The sequence below is a fragment of the Lactuca serriola genome, chromosome 2, assembly GCF_051521515.1.
Source record: "Lactuca serriola cultivar US96UC23 chromosome 2, Lser_US96UC23_V15, whole genome shotgun sequence".
In the NCBI taxonomy this organism is placed as follows: Eukaryota; Viridiplantae; Streptophyta; class Magnoliopsida; order Asterales; family Asteraceae; genus Lactuca; species Lactuca serriola.
Window position 1 is genome coordinate 150,716,974 of NC_136409.1, and position 23,006 is coordinate 150,739,979.

The window sequence follows — 23,006 nt, forward strand, 5'->3', positions numbered from 1 at the left end:
GTTGTAAGAATTAACCATTAGGGCCCATAATAGGAAGGTATATATATGGAAAAGAATAAACAGTTTGTTATTTAATATCGAATCCTAGCTCTAATAAAACAAATTACCATAATTATTATTTCTTATACATGCAGTTAGGGCACCTTTATATTAATAAAAATTAAATCGAAGGATTTCTGTTTGAAAAGAAATAACAACGACCAGTCGACCACGGCCGCCGCCAAATTCCCATCTCAAATCCTACTCTTGATTGTTCTGCAACATCCGACTTCCTCTGCTCATGGCGAACACACCTTTCCTGCTAGAAACCAGGTTCAATTTCAACCCTTCGCTCAAACAGACGTTAACTTTGCCCCCACTTCGGTCTTTCCCAATCAAATTGTTGTCTGGCAATAATAATGTTTTCAAGCTGAACTACTCTCCTTACAAGGTGATCAGGTATTCCTCGAAACTGAGAATTAAATGTTTCTTTATGAGCCCTAAGCCCAAAGGTGAATATGGCATTGGTGGAAATCCATGCCGACAGGGTAACGGTATTAAAGCGGTTGCTAATTATAATGAAGTGTTTTGGAGATCAATAAAAAATATCCAGAAGGCCTTACAATTTCCCGTCGTAACGGGTGTTTTACTGGGTTTGTTAATCTTGTACAATCGTCAACATGGCTGCGTTGCTTTGGCTGCTTCCGGTGGGCGAATGGGTGGGAGCTCATTTTCTTCTTCGTCCAGGCCGACCTCGTCGGATTCTTCTTATTGGTCGTCTTCTTCATCTACACGGCCATCTTCGCCGGATTCTTCTTATTCTTCTTCTACATGGCCGTCATCCTCAGATTATTCTAATCGGTCTTCTTCTTTTACAAGGCCGAAGTCGTCAGATTCTTCCTATTCTTCGTCTACAAGGCCTTCGTCAGATTATTCTTATTCGTCTAAAAGGCGGAAAACGTCAGATACTTATTATTCGTCTTCAACGTCTTTTGAAGGTGGTTGTAGTAGGCCAGAGGTTGGAGCTGATGATACTCCAATATTCTTGTTCTTTTTGATAATGATTTTGCTTGTATATTCGGCGATGGCGACTCAAACGGATGGAAGATCCTCAAGGTCACCTACTCCGCCTGCCGAGAAAACAAGTGTTCTCAAGCTGCAGGTATCTTCGCCATGTATAACTGGGTTGTGCTATAAGTATTTCCTTAACCAATATAAAATTCGTGTGACATTTTAAAATTCGGACAACATTATAAATTCGGATGACATCATAAAATTCGAACGGATATATAAAATGGAACAAAAGCAAAATTTGTCTTTATTTTAAAAACAAACCGATACCATTATCGTATATTGATAAATTGCAATTCACCCTAACCATTATGTAATGACTGATTTACAAGGAGTATATCCAATGTCTAATGTTTTGTCTAGACTTCTCCGTACATACAAATCAGAATATTCGGTAGCATGGGTATATAATTGCTCAACTAAATGATTTCAATATGCATAATGCACTATACAAACTTTGCTTTTGTTCTGTTTTATATAGTCATTCGAATTTTATAATGTTGGCCAAATTTTTAATGTCGTCCGAATTTTAGCATTCGCATTTAAAAAATGATCGATTTTTATTGCTTATTCAGTGACGAGTAACTATTATTATACTTTGTGTTTTTTAAGGTTGGATTATTGGGCACGGCTAAATCACTGCAAAGGGATCTCAATCGGATTGCCGAGACCGCTGATACATCCAGCCCTTGGGGCTTGAGCTATATATTACAAGGTAATGAATAATGTTTACATGTTATATATACATTTTGGATATGTGAAGCACCATCGATATCTATCATTATCTATCATCTAATTATGCAAAAACATTTATAAATCTTGAGTCTTAACTAGTCATATGATCTTGTGATTGATGTTTAAAGTGAATCTGTTTTGATTGCAGAGACAACACTAGCTCTACTTCGACATCCTGATTATTGCATCTCTGGTTATTCATTTGTATGCGCTTCACTATCTCATTTTCTTGTTTTAATATTAAGTAGTTCTTTTTGGATTAAGGGAGTGTTTGGGATTGTTTTTTCAAAGTGCTTATTAGCTTATTGCAGTTTTACACCGCTAATAAACCGTTTTTAGTGTTTGAGTAAATTAAAATTAAAAATAGTTATTTGACACTTATTGGTCGTTTTACGTCTATAAGCCGAAATTGCCAAGCATTAAAAAACAACTTATCAGCTTATTACATTTTGATATTGTATAAGCTAATCCAAACACTTTTTTTGAAACTTTGTTTTGATACCGGAAGTTGAGAAAATATTTAATCAACTTTCTATCGAACCTATATTTATAGATTAACAAACATCGTTTATTAAATGTTTGGGATTTGGTTTATTAATTTGGTCCAGGTGGATGAAAAGTGGAGCATAGAGGAAGTTGAGAAAATATTTAATCAATTTTCTATTGAAGAAAGGGGTAAATTTAATGAAGAGACTCTAGTCAATGTGAACAACATCAGAAAGCAAAGTGCAAGAAGCAAAAGATCTAATGGATTCCGTAATGAGTATATTGTGGTCAGTACTTTTGAAAAGTGTTTCGTTTTCTCTTTTTATTCAGATTTTTCCATTAATTCCCAAGCTAAACACTTTCCCTATCAACACGTTTATTTCTGCATTAAGTCAAAGAAGCAGTAATGTATATCATTTGTTGACTAAAAACATGTATTTGGTGGTTGAAGATTACAATCATTGTGGCGGCCGGTGGCGAACATAAACTGCCGCCTATAAACAGTAGTGCACAATTAAAAGAAGCATTGCAAAAGCTAGCTTCTATCCCTTCAAGCAGAATTATGGTGAGACCAATAGATTATTCTTGCCTAGAATTTTTATTTATTTATTTATTTATTTTGTGTTGGGTATGCTAACTATTTTGTCAATTTACAGGCAGTGGAGGTGTTATGGACCCCACAAATGGAAAATGATACTCTTACACAACAAGAATACATTGAAGATTATTGGATGTTGCATCCTCTTTAGGTAATAAGCTGTTATGATGTTTTCAACAATTTTTGCATGTTATTTATAGGCGATGATATATGATAACTGTATACGCGAATGTGTGATTCCAATTGTATCAGTTTGAAATGATTTTTAACAATTTTTGCAGCGATGATATGGTATATTTTATATAGCAACAAGAAAAAGATATAAGCGTTTGTGGCTACCTGCTTATAGAGCTTTCTTGTTTGGGACTTGAAGTTTATTTGTGTATTTTCAATATCAGAATAAGATTATAATCAGATAACCAAAAAGGTTGACAACATGAGGGCAGATTTGAACCCTCCGATAATATTGTTCTAAGGCTAATATCAGTATGCTATTTATTTAAATTTGTGCTACTATCAGTATGCTATTTATTTAAATTTGTGAAAGTATTGTCATCAAGTTGTAACTTTTGTATATTAACGGTAGGAGTAGCATGGTAATCTCAAATTTGATTATTTCCATAATATAAGCTATTCTAATATGAAAAAAGTTATCTAATCCGTCATTAAAGATAATAAACTGAGGATCGTCGTCTCCATGCTTCAGTATCCCTGAATTTTGTTCCTATGTGTTATCTTAGTTATCATTAGAGAAATCGAGATTCTTGTATAAGGTTACTATAAACATGGATCATGATTATACAGAGACACAACTGACTTTGAAGAATTGCTGCAAAAATATGTTCCATATAAATTTGAGTAGCATTCTACTTTACTTCGATGAATACACCAATTTCTGTTGAATTTAATACTTTGTAGTACCAAAATCGGATTATGTTGATCTAGTTTCATTTTGTGAACAAGCTTTTTAATTCATCAATTTTACTCGTTTAGTGAATACGCTTTTTAACATAATTTCTTATTTTTTCCCTAATTACATCTATTCACTTTTCCCCAAAGTAATCTCCCTATCTAATAAAAAAATAGTTTTATTTTCCTCTTGATATGTGTCATCTTATTAAGCCTCTTAGTTAATGTATATTTTATTCTTCTTTTGTCATGTGTTATCATATTATATCTCCTAATTAATACATGACATTTGTAAACCTATTGATTCTTCATTTCAAATTTTAAATTTTAAATTTCCCGCTCTAATTACATTAAATTAGTAACATTAGAATAAAAAATTAAAATAAGAGAAGATGACAAAAATAGTCATTTACACTAATTACATTACCAAAATAGCAAAAAAAAAATCGAAATTACAAAAATAGCCCACAATTTCGCAGATGGAAATGCCCCATCTGCGAAATCACCCTTCCATCTGCGAAATCCCCTATGTTTCACTATATAAACGTTTTTTTTTTTCTCCATTTTTCACCCTTCTCTACACAAAAACTCTCTCTATCTTTGGGCTTCTCTCGGGATTTTGGCTAGTTTTTGAAGAAAATTGAGGATTATGTCAACAATCCCGCAAATATGGTTAGATTTTAACTCTTTTAATGTTTAAACTTTTTTTTATTTTATCATTTATTGTATTATTTAGTGTTAAAAAATAGTAATTATAAAGTTTTTGAAAGGGTAATTTTGTTGTGTTTGATAGTTTTAATATTTCTTTAGTATACTTGAAGTTTAAATGCTATTTTGTTAGTGGTTGTTTGAATGTACAAGTAGAGACTGCGTAGATAATGTTTACAATTTGTTATTTTTGTTGTTTGTTTAGTCGTTGTATAACCTGAAAACTTGTATATTCTTATCGTATAATTGTTTATATAAAGTGAAAAATAGTTAAATTACAGTATGTGCAAAATAGTCGTTTGTATATATATTTGTCGTATAAATATAACATTTGTATAAGTTGAAAATTTGTTGTATATATATTGTTAGAAATTGTTTGTGTTTGTCGTATAAGTTGAAAATTTGTATACAATTGTCGTATAACTTGCAAAATTGTTAATTTGGTTGTCGTTTTATTTGAAAAATTGTTTGTTTATATGGTTATAAAATGTTAGTTTATATAATTAGAAAGATAAAAATTGTTTATATATTTGTCGTTTAAGTTGAAAATTTGTTTAATAAAATGTTTATATAATTATGTATGATATTATTTTTTATCGTAAATATATTTGTTGTATAACTTGGAAAATTGTTTATATATGTGTATGTTATTGTTTTTTATCGTAAATATATAAATTATTAATTAAGAATTTGTATTTGCATTACTAATTGTTTATGTACTTATTGCAGTTCATAATCATATATTTTAAAAACAAAATATTTTTTAGTTCTCTAATTTGTTTTTGTGTTTTTTTTGCAGCATGATTTTAGTTTTATCAATATGAAAGCAGTTGTGAACTTAAAAGGCTCGAGCGGTAACATATGGGAAGTATTTGAAGTTTTAGATGATGTCAGGCGTGCCATTTTCAGAGATACTATATTTGGTTATTTTATTGATGTCCCTCGTTTACAAGGGGATGCATTGTTGTTCCATAAAATGTTCCTTCATCAGATCCGGCCGGACCCTGTTTTATCTCCAGATGGAATAAAACGATTATATTTTCGAGTAGGCAATACGAAAATGGTTTATGGGCCGGAAGAGTTTGGTTTGATAACCGACTTCAATTTTGGGGAGTATCCAAAAAACATTGGGAAAAAAGGGTCGAAAAAATTATTAACTAGTAAAAAAAAGATGTTTATTGCATGAGCGGCTATTTCCGGACCATACCAATAGTTCGGTGAAAATCGGCGACCTGAAACGTTTAATTTTAAATCGAACATTCCTAGAACTTGACGACGTTGATGCAGTTAGAGTATATTTGATATACATTTTGTGTGAAGGTTTTTTGGGAAAAGAAATTAATGATCGGGTGCCACAAGATTCGTTTTTGTTTTTTTTGCTGAGAATTTGGAGCTCTGGAACAGGTATATTTTTGGCTGAGAATTTGGCTGAGAATGTGTACGTCCTACACGCCTCCCAAAAAATTCCTTTAACCGTTTTACTCTTGCCGAATCTAGATACTATGTTGAAATACAAATGGACACCACATATTCCATGATGAGCGTGAGGAAAAATGTTGGCAACGGATGTTGCTATAGATGGAGACCTATCAGATATAATTGTAAGCTCCTGCATATTTCCTATGCAATCACGTAGTTTTTGAAAAAACCATGTCCAAGAATCGGTACACTCATTTTTGCATATACCATATGCAACCGGTAATATTTGCACTGTCCGTCCTTAGTAACTGCAAGTAACATGGTACCTTTGAACTCGCCCTTTAGGTGAGCTCCATCTACTACTAGGGTCGGTTTACAAAAATTGACAAAAGTGCGTACCTACAATACATTGTATATCTATTCAAATACACCAAAATAAATATTAAAAAATTAATATAATATTATAATACTAACCGAGCAACCGAGTGCGACGTATAAAAACTCAAAGCGATCATCAGCATCTGTTTTAATATGTGTGACAGTACCCGGATTATGTTTGGCCAAGTTGTGACAATACGCCGAAAGTTTGGTAAAAGAATCCTCTTTCGTACCCCTTAACGACAATAATGCATATTGCTTCGCACGCCATGCCTGATGGTATGAGATATTGATATTCAATTGAGCATTTATATTATTAACAATATCTTTTCCCCGATAAACTCTACTATAGTCTTCAACCAAAACATCAGCAACATATTCACCCAAAACATATTTGTTTGTTTGTCGATGATTAGGTTGCAAAAATATTGAAGAACATGTGTGTACATCAACAAATTTATTCACTTGGAAAAGTCCATCAGAATTTTTAATTGCTTTTGCTCTTAGTAACCAAGAACAATTTTTCGAAACGCACACAGCTTCATACCTTGATTTGGTGGATCTACTAGTCCTCGTCTGGAAACCTTCTCGAAGACATTTTTTACCAATACACCGCTTTAAAAGTTCTTTGTTCTTAAATATACTCTCACATTGAATCTTTTGAAGGTTCATGTCTACCATCTGTGTTGGGATATCTTCATTAAGATCAAGTAGGCATTCTGGTACAAGGGGGCATACCGTGAAAAAGGTTATCGGGAAACTTAGCTTTAACTTCATCACCCAACTCATCTCTATCGAAATTGCTTTGTAGCTCGGTTATATCTAAACGTACATCACCAACATCAACATAATGCCCGTAAACATGATTTTTTTTCATTTTTTTGACTTGAATTTTTTTTTTCTTTTTAGTTTTATCTACCACAGGCCTATTCATAACTTTAACTTCTTGTTCGGCAACATCATCACAACGACCACCCACATCATCAAGATAAGTACCAACATCATCATCACCAACATGCTTGTAATTCTCAGGATCCACATAGTGAATAGGTGAATAACTAACATTAACATTTTCAGCAACACTGTGAAACTGAGGTACACTAGGAGTATTGAAAGTACCTATCAGATCGTTGCTCCCTTAATAACTGCATAAATTACCAACAAGCTGGTTTCCAATTTCACTACCCCCATTAACCTCCTCAACTTCATCAACCACCACAAACACTTTCACAGCCCTTCCTCCACTACATTTGATTACGTTTATCAACATTCTAACATCCATGTCTTCAACTATAGCTATATAATAATTTAATTCAGGATGGTGGAAACGAAGACCAATTCTATATTTGTCTAACAAACCAATTTTGTTTCTTACCAAAGATACAAAATCACTATAACTAATATACTCAGAAAATATCAAAGCAAATTCAGAAATACCTCCTTGTGGACATACATATTCCAGATTAGTTCCATTAACTTGCCATCTCCCACCGGTTACAAGACAAACCAAATATTCAATCATTTTTAGAGCAAATTTTAGAGAAAGTTCATAAACAAATAACAACCAAAATGATAATTTTCTACAAAACTTTTTATATAGCAACATGATTTCGTAGTCAAACCAATTGATTTCATTGTCAAACTAAAAAACAAAAAAAAAAAAAAAACAAAAAAAATTCACAATTTCGCAGATGGGATGAGAGTAAATCGCAGATGGGGCATTTCCATCTGCAATTTTAGCCTATATATAGAGAAAAAAATTAAAAAAATAAATAAATAAAACCATCTGCGAATGTACAACCAGCTAAAGCATAGCTGTGCTTTAGCTGCTTGTACATTTGCAGATGGGATGGTGATTTCGTAGATGGGGCATTTCCATCTACGAAATTAAGGGCTATTTTTGCAATTACGATTTTTTTTTGGCTATTTTTGTAATGTAATTAGTGTAAATGACTATTTTTGTCATTTTCTCTTAAAATAAACTTAATACAAATTATAAAGTGATATCATTTCACATTTTTTTTTAAATCAATGATTAAAATTTTTATAACTAAAAAAATCTCTTGATTAATAATTTATTTAAAATAATTGATTAATAGTTTTTAGATTTTATTTTAAATGTTTAATTAATTGTATAACCGTGGTTCCCACGAGTTATAAACTAGTATTCAATATATATATATATATATATATATATATATATATATATATATATATATATATATATATATATATATATATATATATATAAGATCAAATGAAAACACCTAAAGGTTAAGAACCTTTTTTTATTAAGTTATAACATAAGAAGTCACTTTCATCTTTTATTATTTTTGATTTATACACACTCTCATATGAAGATCTTCTCTCTCATCTCAAACATGAAGAACAAACAAACATTATTACAGGTTGCCACCAGCCACCACCCCCGTAGTGACGTCGCTTCCTGCCGCCGACGAACCACCGCCGCCTCCTACCACTGGTGAACAACAACCATCAGATCCACAAACTCCGGTTGGCTCCAGATCTACAACTTTAGCTTCAGATCTACGATTTTTAACTTCAGATGTATGATTTGCAACTTCAGATCTACGATTTTCTTCTTCAGATCTACGACGTTCGTCTTCAGATCTATGATTTTTTCCTTTAGATTTATAAGTTCCGGCGTGCGGCATAACCACCACTTTCGTCCATCACTGTCAACACAAATTCTTCTTCCATGTCGTTAATCTACCACCAACGGAAACACAGATCTGATAAGATTTGATGAAAATACATCCATATCCACCATCAATCGCCACCTAGTCTCGAATCACGAAGTTGTTTCAGCTTAACTTTCCCTCTCTAAAACGCAAAACATCTCAGATCTGGTGCGATTTGGTCAGATCTGATACCACGTTCATCACCATCAACTTCGTTTCCACCATCGCTACCACCACTGATGTCCACCACAACCTCCTACTGTGGACATCACGTTTAGATATAGTCAGATCTGATGAATTTGGTTCGAGTTTTCTAGATCTACTTTGTGTGATGTTATTTCATGTATAGATTTGAAGTTATAACAGTGATAACAGTGGCTGATGGGAGTTCCACTGCCTTAGATATGTTCCAGCACCGCCACCTCCTCCATCCCTTTCTCTCTGATCTCTAATGAAACATATCAGGTATGTGGATTTTTTTTCGCATTCTGTTAAGCTGTGAATTTAATGTTTTAATATCTCATTTATTGTTTATTTTTGTTAATCATGGTTTTTTATTTTGTTAAGTTGTGAATCAATGTTTATTTTCTTATTTGTTATAATATTTACATCAAATTGTTATTTATTGTTTTTGTTTTATAGTTATACTGTGAATTTAAATTAGAATGTGTTTTATTATGTTAATGTTTTCTCAAATAATATGATTTTTTTTAAGCTGTGCATCTTGATTTTTAATGAGTGAATTAATACGTTTTTTAAGTTGTGAATACTTTGAATAAGATTTCTAAACTGTTTTATTAAACTGTGAATTAGAGTCCTGAAATGCTTTATTAAACTGCAAATTTGTTTGGTGCATACAAGATATTTGATGTAATGCTTTAACAAAATCAATCATGTTTTTAAGTTTCAAATACCGTGAATGAGAAACCTAAACTACTTTATTAAACTATGAATTAAAATCTTAAAATGTAAGTTTTAAGTTGAGAATATGACTTTAATGTATAATGTTTTGTATTAAACTTTGAAATTATCATATTAAGATGTGATTGTTATTTTTATTAAACCACGCTTTGATTGTATTAAGCTGTGATATAATCGTATTAAACTGTGAATTTTTTTATTAATTATTTGTTTGCTTCTGAAATATAAGATGAAAGTAGCATTATATGATTATTTGATTTAATCTAATTTTGAATAAAGTATGTAAATTTTAAGTGAAGACTTTTGTAAATAAACTTTGAAAGAAACATTAACCATCTAACGGTATATGTAAGTTTTCAGTTAACAATATTGTTGTGAATGTATAATTTTTGTGCATTAAATTGTGAACTTTTTATATTTAGTTGTGAATTTTGTGCACTGGATTGTGAATTGATTGTATTACGCTGTGAATTTTAAATGGATTTTGTGTTAAAATATGACTAATTTATGTATGAATGTTTGTATTAATTCTTTTGTGAATATATTTACTTTTTGTGTTGTATAAATAGGCAAGAATATATTAGTTTTTATAATTATTTTGCATTAAACTCTTAATTAGTAAATTAATTGGTTTATCAAACAGTGAATTATTTAAGCTATGAATTCATGATTTTATATACATGTCTGATTTGGAAGGAAGGATGGTTGCGAAAGTGGCACATGTAGTTGGTGGCGGTGTCTAGTCGTTAGTAATGGTGGTAGAGTATGGGTTTAAGTTATTTGAATTTGTGAATTAATGTATAATGAATTGTAATATGTTGTGAGTTTATGTATAAACTAAAAATGGACTGTGTCAAGTTGTATATATTATATAAATTTTATGTTAAAATATGAATGAATGTTTGCATGAAAAATTAAACTATGTATTAATGAATTAATATTTTTATTAATCTGTGAATATGATATTTAAACTATGAATATGTCTTATACATGGTATATTTTATAAAGAAATCTACAATTTAGAAAAAAAAAATTAATTTGTTCAGGTATAAATCTAATTTTTTTAATTATATATATATATATATATATATATATATATATATATATATATATATATATATATATATATATATAGATCCGGTAAGAAATTTTTTTTGTTAGGAAGGTAAGAAGTTTTTTTTCTACATATTTTTTTGACGAACAAAAAAAATGAATCACTAGATGGTTCATTTGTAAGGTGATTCACAAGAAAAAATTCCCAAAAAAACATCTTTATGATTCATTTTTAAGTAAATTAAGAAAAAAATTCATTTTTATGATAATTTTAGTGAATAACAACAAAATCATTGTATAAATGAATCATCGAGATGTTTTTTTGAGAATTTTTTCTTGTGAATCATCTTACAAATGAATTATCTAATGATTCATTTTGTTTGTTCGCGAAAAAAATATGTAGAAAAAAAACTTCTTACCTTCCTTCAAAAAATTTTCTTCTTATTTGATCTTGACTCTATATATATATATATATATATATATATATATATATATATATATATATATATATATATATATATATATATATATATATATATATATATATATATATATATATATATATATATATATATATATATATATACTAGTTGTCTACCCGCGCAAAGCGGCGGGCGGCGAATAATTTGATCTCTTTAGAGTTAAAACCATTTTGCGTTCACTTCGAGAAATGAATATTAAATGACATCTATTTTTCAAGAGCATTATCATACCATATTAAGGGGGTGTTTGGCTAAGCTTTTTTAAAACAACTTATTAGGTTCCACATCACTATAAGTTAAAAAAGTGTTTGGATTAAAATAACTTATTCCGGTGGGGAACCTCTAATACGTCATTTTTTCATAAGTTACCCTACACTTACTTATTAACTTATAAGCTAATAAACTAATAAGCAATAAACTTTTTCTGCCAAACACCCCCTAAATGGTTATTACTTCCATTTATACATATCTAAACCACTTGTACTGTTTATCGTCCTCTCTTTTTTTCGTTTTCCTTAATTCATTTATTAATTTAATGTCCTACTAAGTAAAATGCTAAAATATATAAATAATAGTTTATAAAATAAACCTTTAGAATATCAGGTGTTGTGATTCAAAAGTCGATAAATATGCTTTTGAGAAGGCCAAAATACTCAGGTGTCAACTTGTTCATTGTGATCTTAAACCAAGTTTGGTCACAAATTAAAACATTTTCAACGATGGTATGTAATTCAAGGATTCATATTGATTTAGGTTCTCGAAACCTTAAAATATTGAACAAAATCTATATAGAACCTTATAATAAGGACAATAATCACCGTAATCAGAAAGTCCATGTGATGAAACTTGATAGTATAAGGACCAGTGATGAAAAAGGTTTCATTTTTAGACTAAACAAGATTAAAAATATACAAACTACCTTAATCATGTCAAATATTGTGTTTAACCGTTCTTTATTGCAAAAGTAAGATGCCAAAATATACAAACTAATGATAATACAATGCTCTAACTGGCCCTCTTGGTTGAGTTCTTTGAACCTGCAAAGCCAACACATTAAAGAAACATAGTAAAACCTTTTTAGGAACAAACCTGATATAATAAAGCCTTCACTCAATATATTTATAAGATAAAAATACAAAAAGTTAAAAATGATGAAATCAATTACAAGTAAGGATTAAAATAAAAACCTATTAAGAAAGAGCCATCTGCAGGAGGGATATTTGAATCAACATGTATTTTCTGATGGTTTCAAATTTTGAATTATCCGAAATTCAGGGAAGGAGATAGAATTTGTTGAGAAATATAAGGATTCAAAACATAGGTTAAAATTTAATATTATTTTATTGATGACTACTTGTACTATTAGCTTAATGATTTGAACGTCTTAAAAAAATATTATTATTATATTCAATCTATTTTTAGAAATAGTGGGATTTCTTTTATAAGATAGTAAAGATATATATATATATATATATATATATATATATATATATATATATATAGGGTGAGATCGGTTGAAAACTTATAGTTTCCCGAGAACCAGAGAACTAAAGGTGGAGCGTTAGATCAAATGTAACTCATTAAGGACATGATCGTCATCTTACCGATCTCATTTAATGTTTAATTTTTTTTTTGTTATTGGAATATTAATAAAATGTTCTAAAAATTAACATAATAAATCAAATTACATATTTTTTTAAAATAATTTTTGATTTTTTTTAAAATGAAGATTTGTTACTTTTTTCAGAAAAACATGAATTTTTTTTAAAAAATTGAAAAAAAAATATTTTTTTTAAAAAAGCTGCAATTTAAAAAAAACTGCTTTTTTTCAAAAAAAAAAAAAAAAAAAAAAAAAAAACCTGCAATTTTTTATAAAAAAAACTGGAATTTTTTCAAAAAACTACCAACATTTTTTCAAAAATAAAAACTGCATTTTAAAAAAAAATATATTTAAAAATCAGTAAATTAAAAAACAAAAACTACAATATATATATATATATATATATATATATATATATATATATATATATATATATATATATATATATATATATATATATATATATATGAACTCTAACTATTTTAACCAAAAAAATCAACATTTTAGGTGCATATATGCATATTTTTTTCAAAAGCATATATGCATATTTCGTATACTATAATATTTGTAAAGAAATCACAAGAAAACTAATTTTATTTATTAATCTATAAAACATAATACAATAATTATTTTATTCGATACAAAATAAAATATAAAAAACAAAAAAATGCTACAAATTTCAAAAGGTTTTCAGGTCTTCGTGTCAATATTTCCATATTTTCTTCAATTTATCATTTTTCAACTCTTCATTATTCACCACAATTTCTTCCAAATCTACAAGAAAATTAAAAAGAAATTGATTAATGCAAAAACACTCACAAAAATACATATGTGATTTACATGTGAATCACATGTAATTCATATGTGAATTACATGTGATTTACATGTGAATCACATGCAATTCATATGTGATTCACTTGTGATTTACATGTGAATTACATGTGATTCATTTGTGAATTACATGTGAATCGTATGTGAATTGCATGTAATTTACATGTGAATCAAATGTGATTCATATGTGAATCAAATGTGATTTATGTGCGATTCACATGTGATTTATATGTGAATCGTATGTGATTTACTTGTGAATCATATCTGATTTACTTGTGAGTCAAGAATAAGAAATGAAATGAGTATCAAGTAAATGAACCTGGCATTTGCAAAGGGAGCAACCATGTAACCTATTGGTTGCACAATAAGCATAACATGTTAATGGATTTTATGTTGCTTGTAGTTCTTTTAGTTCCAAATCCTCACCGTCTTCTAGCATAGCATATTGATTTGGTTCTTCACTTTTCCCTTCATTCAGAGAAATTTCATCTATTGGTTGCTATTTCTTGGTTCACCCTTTTTTTATTATACTTCTACTTTGAGATTTCATGGTATTTAATATTTAAAAGCAATCAACAAAGAAGCTTACCTCTTGAGGTTTATTAAAACTTTGCAACTCTTCTTCAATAAAAGTCAGCCATATCCTTGATATAACCATATCGTTGATACCTAGACTGGATAATAGCAACATGAAGCTTAGACAAAACTTTGTCTTCCCTGCATGTGATTGTGATGTGACTTAAATTAATGAGTTTCAAAATCTAAAATCTAACGGAAAATGAAATCAAGCATTTATGATTTACCTAAAAATGTTTTGAAGTGCACGTATACTTGACCCAGTTGTTGAAATAGAAAACTGAGGGTAAAGAGGCAACACCACAAGCCTCGTGATCCCATCCCTCTTAATTTGTCATGGATAAAAAAAAGAAACATCATTATTAACAATCTCAATTGATGAACACTTTATGGTAATCTTTAATTTATTATTATTATTATTATTATTATTATTATTATTATTATTATTATTATTATTATTATTATTATTTTGTGTTGGAATTGAAATGCCCTATGGTAAACCACTTATTCTCCAAAATGTGTCTTCAAATGAGCAATTACAATGAAAAAGGATAATTAAATGATAATAAGTTAACTACCTGTTGGATAGCTTCTTCAGTGAAAGGATGCCAGTAACTTATTGCAATGTAGACATTAGCAGGTAATTTCTTAGCTTCAAGTTCTGAATTTAGAGCAGCAGCCTACAACAAACAACTACAATCATAAATATATACTGAAATGAAATGCAATATAAAAAGCAGATGAAAGTTAATTAATAAACTCAAACATCAACAATAGCATGTCTTAACAATAGCATAAGCTTCTTTACTTTTTCTTGCTCTTAATACAAAAATGATTTGTGCTAACGGTCGTTGTAGGAAACAGAACAACCTTGGTAGACGGATAATATCTTGTCCCAAACACTAAAATTGTTAGCATGATGAAAAATATTGGAACTAAATTAGCATTGAATCTTTCTTTAGACTTTCAAAAAGGAATTAATACACATACCAGATCTGCAAAGAGGTTATAGAGAAAGGGTTGAACATCAACAAGTGTCTCTGTGCGACATCCCCAAAATCACGGCCAGAAAAAACCGATTTAATTTATGCTTTTTAAAATAATTTCAGAGTAATCATTTGATTAAAAGAGTTGCGGAATTTGTTCCCAAAACAAAATATCATAGCATAAATCTTATGAAAGCATTTCTTAAGGAAATGTCTTTTCATATATAACAAAACTCGGGATGTCATGTTCCGATACAAACCAAAAGCATAAACGGCACATTATAAGCCTTACAACAGTTATATACAACTACAGGCCTATAAACAAAATAACTTGATGATCCATCCAAATTATGCTCTTGCGCCACTACCTCTAATACAAATAAAACTGAGTGGGTCAGACTTGGGAGCCTGGTGAGCATATAGGGTTTTCAACCCACAATAAATAATTATATTTAATTTCACCAACCAACAATAACTCGATTACTCATTCTCGTTATTCTCACTTTACGTCCCTAAAACAACAGCTATTTCCAGGGACCTAATCTAGGATTTTCATCGGGATGGACATTACTGCAAAGGGGTTTCCTCAACAATAGATGTCCTAAAGGCAACCATGAGGGGGATAGAGTACCCCGATGAACACATCGTTCACAACAGCATCGAGGCCTCTCATCATTTTATTTCATCACACATCAACTATCTACCCATGTTATACCCAACATTTTGTAGATAACATATACATATATACATACTTTTACAACTTTAAAACCTGTATAATATATCCATTGAATACTCATTCCAGGTAACAGGTAATATACAAACACATAGCATGTATTTTATAGAGAATAATTCATATCTATGTGTTAGAAGAAAGCAACTACACACTCACTTGATAAGAAGATTATCGGACAGCACTACGGCTCTTAAAGCAGTATTCTTCGGTGAAACCGGAATATCTTCACACACCGGGCTTCTCGCGGGCAGAGTTTCGGCTTGAAACTCTTTTCTTCTCGGGATCTTCAGTGCGTCGGGACTTGTTTCGGGTGTCAGGATGATACCGGGGCTTTGGGGGTACTTCAAGACAGCTAGAGAGGGTATCGGGAGTGAGAGAGTGAAGGAATTAGCAACCATGGCCGGTTGCCCTTCGGTTTCTATTTATAGGGTCATTTTTTGGATTCACGTCGTGAATCTCAAAATTCACGTCGTGAGTTCATTCAGGAATAGGTCATTGCGTTCGTCATCAGTCCACTTGCTCTGGAAGGCGTCCAGCACCTGTTCACGTTGTGAACACTGTGTTCACGTCGTGAACTCAGACACAATGTCGGGGTTCGTGCCCCGAACTTCAGAAATTCATATCTTTCGCATACAAGCTCCGTTTTTGACGTTATTTATATGCACGCGTAGGTGAGATGATGCTCTACAACTCTCATTTAGACTCCGTCGGCTAATTTTGACTTCAACTTTTATTATATTATTTTCAGTAGGCCGGGACAGGAAAACTCCGTTAGGAATTCACAACTCCTTCATCTGACGTCCGTTTTCATCTGTCTTTTTACCGTTGGACTACTATCGACGAGATCTTCGATTCTTGTTTAGATTGTTTCGGCTAGAAACCACTCGATCTCATATTCGAACTTTGGGCTGCATACCGCTAAGTTGAAACTTCGAAAAATCATAACTTCCTCATACGAAGTCAGATTTAGACGTTCTTTTTATGTATGCTCTCGGTTTAACGTATTCTATGACTTTCGTTTAGATCACTAAGGCTAAATATCGCTCTATCGTAAATTTACTATTTACATCACATAGTGTCGTACCAGTTCTGTCGCGAAACTTCGACAGGTCATAACCTATTCGTTATAACTCGGATTTCGGCATTCTTTATATTTTCGGAAACCTTGCCACGACCACTACAACTTCATGTATGGATATCGGGATTATCTAATATTTTATTTTATCTTTAATTCATTTAAATCACACAATTAAGCAATAAACACATAATACTCAAATAATACATTCTTATTATTTCAAAACGAGTTACAAAGGTTAACCTAGACTATTACTGATGGGTTTTGGTCATAAGACATCCTATGTGCTCATACAAACCCTAAAGCTCGGATCTAGGTTTCTCTATTGTACATACTTTGAATCCAAGACTTTGAACCCTAATTCTAGCATATGGAAATCAGAATTCACATGTAAATAGGTTTAAGAACATACCTTAATTGTTATATAGCAATAACAATCCAATTCCTCCTTGAATTGACCTTGGAAAGCTGAGAGTCACAAGTGTCACTCCTCTAATGGCCTACAAACACCATAAGCAAGTGGAGAAGGTATAAAGAGAGAGGAGAAGGGTAGGAATTCATCCTTAGATGCTCTAGAGATCAAGTACACGAATTCATGAGCCTTGGGGTCTTTATATAGGTGTAAAGATAGAGTTTCAGTCATTATCCTTATCTAGTTGCTTATCCACCAAGCAACCCATAAGATAATCCTTGAATCCTTATCATAGTCGAATTCTAAGTGATTATCACTTCAAATGCGTCCACCATATATATAAGATAATTCTTACCTTATTTTGTAACTATCACATAATTACAATTCAGCCCCTCTAGTTTAATTAATTACACTTGATCACAAAATTAATTCTTAATTAATTATTGACCAATATTAATTAAACAAATATGATTTCTCCTTCAATATATTATTCTTATAATATATTAATAAATCATAATAACCTCTCTCTCTTTATTTATTTCTCCAATCAAGTTGCTTTGGTGAAGGCAACCCAAAAGGACCATGCACCATCGGGTCAAGTACATACCAAAATAGTTATGGACTTAGACACTAATCCAACAGTCTCCCACTTGGATAAGTCTAACAACTATTCTGCGTATGACTTCGGATCCCGGTCTGCAATCGTAGCTTTCCAAAGCCGCTGTCAACTCTGATCATATCAAATACGCGTGTCCTTAGATAAGGGATCATATATTCCTCCATTCTAGATATCGTATAAGATATGATTTCAAATCATTCTCTTTGTACTATATCTCGATTTCCGATTTATGACGACTGACTAGTTGAACAAATCAAATTAGCCCTAGCCTGGCCGAGCATTTACGTTTGTCATCACTAAACCATCGAGGGGCCCAAAGATATCGCTTTTATCCTACTTTGAATAAAAGGAACGGATAAACTTTGATACAATGCTTGCTTGCACTCATGCACCGAATTACACACAACAATATGTTTTATAACACCAAGTTACTAGTGCGTTTACATATTATCAATGTGCAACCGATTCGCAAGATACAACTCACACATCTCGGTTTCAAGAATATAAGATGTTATCGTCTCACCAATCACTCGTGATACAATTCATGGAGTGATCCAAGTGAGCGTGGGTTTGATCCAATGCTCAAATTCATATTCATAAGCACTCATGAACGTTGCAGCAAACAATTGCTTATGTCTAATGCTCTTTAGACAATCCACACACCAATTCATGACAGTCTTCATTCATATCTACTTCCAACATATGAACGACTGTGGCCCGTTTGAATAATTTGATTATTCTTAATAAACTCAATTATTCTGGAAGTCAAAACATGCAAAGTGAAACACAAGAATAATACTAATCCCATATGACCTCAAACCTTTGAGCATAAATAAAACACCTTTTATTTATCACCATATTGATTACTCATTATTTGTCGTTTCGGGTAATCAACTTCTTACTTGAATTCCAACACTTGTCTCATGCTCCTAGCATGCACACAATGTTTACCTATGGTTCTTACTTCGTGAAACAGATCAATTGAACACATTTCCAATCTTTCTCATTTTACAACTCCAAATCCTTTTTCCATAAGTGTAAGAATATCAATTCTTGCTACTTATAGAATATGCTAGATTCTAACACTTTATGCAATGATCCTTTCGTAATGTCACTGCACCAAAGTCACAAAGACTATTGTCAATGATATTACAAAGTCCTCTATCGGAGATTGTTACAAGACAATTCCTTAGATGTCTCTCACTCAAAGTACATTCCTTTGAACATCCTTTTGCATAATAGTTTCTAATCTAGACATAGATTTTCAATATTCAATTCCCAATATAGATACATTTCCATATTTTCCATATGACAACTTATTTTTAATAGAATCTTATCTATTCGTAATGATGTCGATATGGTCCATCCAATATGGAAACATTTCCATATTTTCCAATACTATACTTCCAACTACTCACAAGCGACCAATCCTCGTCGAACTTGGATTGTCCTTTGATAGTTGTTTAATTATTTTAGTCAAAACCAATTCTAGTCCCTTTTCCCTCTAAATGTGCTCGACATTTGGAAAATTTTAGAATGGTCAAACATTAAAAGCATTTGCAATCGATCCTATACCCGAAACGTATGGGACACGACACATAATGTTTTATTTGCTATGTTCTCAAAATTCGAATTGTGAAGAGGGATGCCGTAATCATAATCGAAATTTTAAGAACACACTTTGTACCTTTGACTAAATTTTATTAACATTTCTCAACCTAAACCTTTAGATTTGAAATGAAGCATAATATTCTCTCCCTTAATTATAGCAAAACAACTTTTCAACTATTGCGACTTTGCAAAGTATGACTCATGTTTTCTATAATTAATATTGCTAAACTTGCAATACTTTCCTTAATAATCATACAATCATAACTTTTATGCTCCCACTATCATTATGATTACTATAAAACATAACACTTATGCTCCCACTAGCTTCGACATGTATTCATAAACATCTTAACTTTCAGAAAACAATACTTATTGAATTTCTTAAGTTCATGTTTCTAATACTTAGTGCTTTGATAATCCTTTATCAATGCTTCTTGAACTTATACACCTTTGCCTTCGATAGTTCATATGTGTGTCTAAACAATTAAGACTAATTGCCAAACCTCAGAATTCAAATTATGGAAAGGGATGCCGTAACCATAATCGAATTTGCAAATGCAATTTTACAATCACTATCTTCTTAAAATCTTTCTTAGTGAAAGCATTTCTTCACAATCATTTTCATGAAGGAGGAAATCTTATGACACTTAGATTTGAGCAGCGTATATGTTCTTTTCCATGTGAATTTGTTAAAACTAAAGTTTACAACAAATTCAAACTCATATGGACCGAACTTTCTTAATCTTGATTTCTTGCCTTATGGTAGCACAGCTGCCCACCATGTCTTCCTAGTAGTTAAGCAGCTCACCCTTTCCTATCAATGTACCTTTCATTGATTAAGGTGCTTTGCCTTTTATGCGTTCAAAATGAGAACTCATATAACTCTCATGCATAATTAACTCGATTGGATTGGCACAGAAACAAAATAATGTCATTACGATAGGTTGTAAACCTCAACTCGTGTGCTAGTGATGTCGATAAGGTTTATTTGATTTGTTCTTGAAACCTTTCAAGACCATTAAGACTCTCACTGACTCCTTGACATATAAGATTCTTTTGTCAATAAACATTTCTTGACAAATAAATATTCAAGAGTTAGTGTAGCTTTTATCAAAACACTTCATAAATTGGTCCAAGTTGGACTTTGTTTTATTCAAGACATCACAACTTTTCACATTTGATGAATGTTATAAACCTTTAATACTTTTCACTCATTGTCACAATCTTAACTTTAAGACTTGTTATTGGAACGAAGTATGATAGACTTCTTGATTTAACCATTTCTTCAATTCTTGATTCCTCTTCTTGGACATACAATTGTACCAAGACTCACTTAGAGGATCAATTGAGATATGGTTCTCAATCATTAAGACCTATCATAAAGCATAAAAGCTACTCTCCCTTCTTCTTAGAATGGAGAAACTTTTATCTTTCTGCCTTCTTGATTCTTCTTATTCGTTCTGCTATTGATTTAAACTTTTTCAATCAACTAAGAATTACACTTAATCTTATAAGTATAATCATATTTACTAAACCTTTAGTAAATCATGACGAATATCTTGTTACTCTTATGGTGGAGTTTGATCAACACATAATTTTGTGTACTCGATCTCCAAGTCCTTCACTTGACACTTTGTCAATGAATTAGTCTAATTTCCAAATACGAAATTTCTCATTCATCATGCATCCACGTTGCATGATTCCAAGTTTCTGTCCAATTGAAACTTGGGTGATGAGAAACTCTCCCTATTTGGTAAATTCTCGACTTTTCCATAAACACCATAAATAAGAATCATATCCATTTGTTGTAGAAATATGCAAACACCAATTTTCATAATGATTTCATTGCAAGGAAATAAACAAACAAATAAATAAGTCAAACGAAAATTTATTTTATTTATAAAGCAGCGGAAAAATTTGTCCTTACAATGCAAAATCCATTGAAAACTATGTAAAAAGAAAATTTCTAACAACTCTATCATAACTATCTAGGCTCAAAATCTAATCTTCAAGTCCATGCGATCAAGATCCATTCCTTGTGATTAGATTCATCTTGCTCTTTTCACCAAGCTTCATTTCTTTTCACCGATCCTGCAAAACATTCAAATGCAATCTTATCACATTATATATTAAGAATCAATGAATAGGAACTTAATTGAGTTAGATAGTGGATTTTACCTGAAGCGCAGCCATACTCTTTGACTCTCCCATCTTTTGGACTCTTCAGGCTCTTTTGGCAGACTTGTATCCAACGCCCTTTCTTTTGGCAGCAAACGCAGGTCGGTTCTCCTAGAGCGTCCTCGGAAGTATGGTCGGTTGACTCTCCTAACAAATACGCTCCATTGCTTCGCCAAATCATTTCTGATTCAGCAGCAATGAGCATGTAAGTTAGGTCAATGAGGTTGTCGTCATGATCCATCATATAATACTTTCTTTTGAACTCATTATATGATTCTCGAAGTGACTGCAAAACCCAATTCACAGCCAACTCATCCGGGAATGACACACCCAACATTATCAACCTATCAATGTGTGACTTTATTCCTAGAACGTGGGCACACACGGGTTTACCATCTTCATGTTTCATTTCTAATAGGGCTTTAGTGATGTTGAACCTTTCAATTTTTCGATCTTGTGGGTTAGGGAGAACAATTGGAGGAGGTAGAGGAAGTGAAGCATGATTTCTTGTTCCTCGATCGAATCGTGGAATACCATCTTCATGTGGAATGATTGTTCCACGGGATTTGAGAAGACCATAGTTGTCGAACTTTGACATCTACAAAACGGGAGAAAACGAATTCAAGTTAGTTGATTGATTAAGTCCTTCGTAAATCACCCAAATGAGATACTAAGGCTAGGACCCAACACAATATTCTACAACTCGGGAGAGGGATGCCGTAACCCTAATTGCAGAATATTTGAAGGTAAGTGAATGACGATTCACTAATTTCCACCATGAAAAACGAAAAAGAAATTTAAGTTTTAAATCTATGAAAACTCCTAGATCCTTTGAGATTCATTGAACTTTCAATGGCATGTTTTAATCTCAATATGCCCCTCTTGTTTGTGACTGGGATGCCGAGGATCACAAAGCGGGTGTGAATAACCATGCAAATTTACAT

The 23,006-nt window shown here is 31.5% G+C and overlaps 1 protein-coding gene across 1 annotated transcript; it reads left to right on the forward strand.

The window, feature by feature from the left end:
* Window positions 1–280: 280 nt before the first annotated feature.
* Window positions 281–3,020, forward strand: LOC145089653 (FLUCTUATING-LIGHT-ACCLIMATION protein 1, chloroplastic-like). Its single transcript, XM_079028062.1, has 6 exons — window positions 281–1,141; window positions 1,663–1,765; window positions 1,934–1,989; window positions 2,394–2,558; window positions 2,723–2,836; window positions 2,928–3,020. The coding sequence occupies exons 1-6, from the start codon at window positions 281–283 to the stop codon at window positions 3,018–3,020; spliced, it is 1,392 nt and encodes a 463-aa protein (XP_078884188.1).
* The last annotated feature ends 19,986 nt before the right edge of the window (window positions 3,021–23,006 follow it).